This window comes from Nematolebias whitei, chromosome 16, assembly GCF_014905685.2.
Source record: "Nematolebias whitei isolate Nwh7 chromosome 16, NemWhi1, whole genome shotgun sequence".
Taxonomy (NCBI): domain Eukaryota; kingdom Metazoa; phylum Chordata; class Actinopteri; order Cyprinodontiformes; family Rivulidae; genus Nematolebias; species Nematolebias whitei.
Window position 1 is genome coordinate 41,143,970 of NC_056513.1, and position 4,167 is coordinate 41,148,136.

The 4,167-nt window shown below is 42.3% G+C and overlaps 1 protein-coding gene across 1 annotated transcript in view; it reads right to left on the bottom strand.

Moving 5' to 3' along the window:
• Positions 1–4,167, bottom strand: part of akt3b (v-akt murine thymoma viral oncogene homolog 3b) — a 97,522-nt gene that overhangs the window by 68,722 nt on the left and 24,633 nt on the right. The window contains exon 10 of the mRNA XM_037689999.1: positions 2,686–2,773. Coding sequence (XP_037545927.1) covers positions 2,686–2,773 — 88 coding nt within the window. The remainder of the gene's footprint in view (positions 1–2,685; positions 2,774–4,167) is intronic.

Genomic DNA, 4,167 nt, shown 5'->3' on the forward strand with positions numbered 1-4,167 from the left:
ATTCCTGAGGCTTTTAAAAACTCCCAGCCTTGTTCATTACTCAAAACTGCAATCATGGGTAAGACTGCCGACCTGACTGCTGTCCAGAAGGCCATCATTGACTCCCTCAAGCAAGAGGGTAAGACACAGAAAGAAATGGCTGAACGAATAGGCTGTTCCCAGAGTGCTGTATCAAGGCACCTCAGTGGGAAGTCTGTGGGAAGGGAAAAGTGTGGCAGAAAACGCTGCACAACGAGAAGAGGTGACCGGACCCTGAGGAGGATTGTGGAGAAGGGCCGATTCCAGACCTTGGGGGACCTGCGGAAGCAGTGGACTGAGTCTGGAGTAGAAACATCCAGAGCCACTGTGCACAGGTGTGTGCAGGAAATGGGCTACAGGTGACGCATTCCCCAGGTCAAGCCACTTTTGAAACAGAAACAGAGGCAGAAGCATCTCGCCTGGGACTGCTGCTGAGTGGTCCAAAGTTATGTTCTCTGATTACAGTAAATTTTGCATTTCCTTTGGAAATCAAGGTCCCAGAGTCTGGAGGAAGAGAGGAGACACATAATTCACATTGCTTGAGGTCCAGTGTCAAGTTTCCACAGTCACTGGGGTGTCATGTCATCTGCTGGTGTTGGTCCACTGTGTTTTATCAAGCGCAGGATCAATGCAGCTATCAGGAGATGTTGGAGCACTTCATGCTTCCATCTGCTGAAAAGCTTTATGGAGATGAAGATTTCATTTTTCAGCACGACCTGGCACCTGCTCACAGTGCCAAAACCAGTGGTAAATGGTTTACTGACCATGGTATTACTGTGCTCAATAGGCCTGCCAACTCTCCTGACCTGAACCCCAGAGAGAACCTGTGGGATATTGTGAAGAGAAAGTTGAGAGAACAAGACCCAACACTCTGGATGAGCTTAAGGCCGCTATCGAAGCATCCTGGGCCTCCATAACACCTCAGCAGTGCCACAGGCTGATTACCTCCATGCCACGCCGCATTGAAGCAGTCATTCATGCAAAAGGATTCCCGACCAAGTATTGAGTGCATAACTGAACATGATTATTTGAAGGTTGGCGTTTTTTGTATTAAAAACACTTGTCTTTCATTGGTGGGATGAAATATGCAAATTTTTTGGGACAGGCATTTGGGGTTTTCATGAGCTGTATGCCATAATCATCAGTATTAAAACAATTAAAGACCTGAAATATTTCAGTTGGTGTGCAATGAATCTGAAATATATGAAAGTTTCATTTTTATCATTACATTATGGAAAATAATGACCTTTATCACAATATGCTAATTTTTTGAGAAGGACCTGTAATGAACACACATTTCTCCCCATTCTTATAAAGAGGAACTATCTTTGCTATTTTCATATTTTCTGGAAATGTCCCTGTTGAGAATGATAAATTACATGTAAATGGTTCAATAACATAACTCATGATATCCTTAACAAACATTATGTCCATGTCCATCCAGTCTTTTGATCTTTTATCTGAAAGATTTTTTACAATACTCAATGTTTCTTCTTTATCAGTGTCACTGAGAAAAATGCTGTTGGCACTTGGGATGCACAATATTATCAGCATTGTATCAGTATCAGCCGATATAAGCGTTAAAATTCAATATCGGCCATTCCATTAAAATAACTCACTGATATAAAAGGCGCCGTTTTTGCCTGCAGCGGCCGCACAACGTGATGACGTCACGTGCACCTACCTGATCTCACGGTGGAGAGTAAAATTCAAAATGTCGGCAGTGTGGGAGTTTTATTTTTCATTGGTGAGGATGTCTGATTCCAAAGATTTATGGACTACGTTGAGCCTCGCTACATCTTCCGCAGTCTGAGTTTTTTTTTCCGACGTAACGTTACCCGAGTTACCAGCCGTCATTTCTGACGTCGTTGAGAAGCTAACAGCCGATAGCACGACTTGTTGGGTGAGTTGTACCACAGACATTTAGACGTCGTGTTAGCCCCGTTAGCATGATTAGTCTTACGGAACAATGGATAGACAAAAACTTTGAACTTAAAAAAGTGCACAGGAGTGCAGAGGATCCCACTCTGCAGCTATAGGAACCTGGAACAAGCCTCCACAAGTGAGACAGCATCGCAGGTAATGCTAATAAATAACATTTAACACTTTTCATTTAATATAAGACAAAGTGATATACATCTCATATGGCTGTGACTGAATATATGTCACCAGCTCTTAGAGCTGTTGCACAATTTTTGTAGCAAAAAAGCCTAAATAAGATGCTATGTTCTGACAAAGGAACGTATACAAAATATCGGTATTGGCATCGGTTATCGTCCAAAAATCCAATATCGTGCATCCCTAGTTGGCACAATTGAAAAGTTCTGTAGTGAAAATGACTCATTGAAGAACTATTTTACAAGAAGATGGTATCTAGCTTCTTTAAGACGTAAATTATTTTCCTTTATTGAGTGAAATTTATAGAAACTCCTTAAAGGAACTTTGGGACATCACATCAATGAGAATAAATCAGACAGAGCCCAATTTAACTAAATGTTTAAATAAGATGCCGATGAGGTAATTTTAACTTTTGTTCTATTCTGGTCTCCATTCCAGTCAGACGTCTTTAGATAAATGAGGTAACCCTGATCCAAAAATACCACTGAAACGTCGTTTGATGGGCCTCTGAAGTGAAGATGACGTGTGGCGTCTGAATCCTGCTCTCACCTTCTTGTCGTAAACGTCCTGCCAGTCAATCGTGCCAAAGAAACTGTGCCGCATGATCTCCTTGGCATCATCCGGTCCTCCGCCCAGCCTGTCAACAGACACAGAGGGAAGAAGAGGACGGCGTCTCAGTCAGACATGAAACATCTCCATTGCATCCTGAAATAACTCCACGGGGTAACAAGTTCGTTTTCTGCAGCTGCAGTTTTCGCCACCGTCTTTCCCTGAGACGCCTCAGGGACGAGCAGAGGGAAACCAGCAGCGCTCCCCTGGCCTGACAGAACTTCTGCACACCAGCTAGCATTAGGTTTGTGGTAAAATCAGGATGGTTTAAACTAACTAATGATTTCAAGGATGTACCTTCAGAACAACTAGCCAGAGTCAGTCGGTGGAACAGCACGTTATACTCGGAGCCAGGAACATGAGAGAGTTTGACTGTTCTGATGAGAAGTTCTGTGAAACAGCTGAGAGTTCTCTTCTGATCTGTTGCAGATATTGTCCTGAACAACCTCAGGGTGGAGAAACGGTTTATTTCTGACAGGACTGAATAGCTAATGGCTAGTCTGAACACAGAAACTGCAGTAGCGTGGTGCCGTTTTAAAACCATTCTAATTTCAAAAACTTCAGCGTGGTTTGTGCAAATCTTGTTTTAAGACAACAAATTGACTTTGGAAGAGGGTCTGCTTGCTGCTGTCCTAAAACTGCTTTAAACAAAAAGGCTGTGCTGCGTTCAGGTACCTGTTGTGTTCAGGGCTGCAGAGCAACCAGACTAAACTAAATCAACGTCTACAACAACAGAGTTTGAACACGGACCCAAAACAAAGAGTTCCTGTGAAAAGAGGTTTAGTTTCATCTCCTACCTGCAGATGAGGAATTAAGAAGAACGTGTCTGAACAATGTGAACTTGAAGAGACCACCCAAAACTCTGTCTGTGAGCTCATTTCACTTTGTTGAAAAACAGCCGACGGAGGAAAACCTGCATCCTACTTTGTGTCTGGACGACAATAAACCTCCAGAGAAGAGACACCGGATCCTCAGAAGGATTGAAAACAGTGACGAGAACATCAGAGATGATTTCAGGTGTATGGAGGTCACAGCTTTATATATTTGTTCATCTTCAGTTTTATGATTTTCTCTGTAATTAACCCAAGATCAGTGATGTAGGACTTTAGGGTTTTGGGTCTTTGTCTGATTTAAGGTCAATAAGATTGTGTCCTACCTCTTTTAACAAAATACCACTGACCTTATTACTGTGGAGACACTGATACACATCAGAGCTGTTCAGCTTGTTCATCGCTTCACCGTCAGAAGGACTGAGTCAGTGAAGTAGCTAAATATGCTAGTAGATGTAGCTAAATATGCTAGTAGATGTAACTAAATATGCTAGTAGATGTAGAGAAAATATGCTAGTAGATGAAGCTAAATATGCTAGTAGATGTAGCTAAATATGCTAGTAGATGTAGCTAAATATGCTAGTAGATGTAG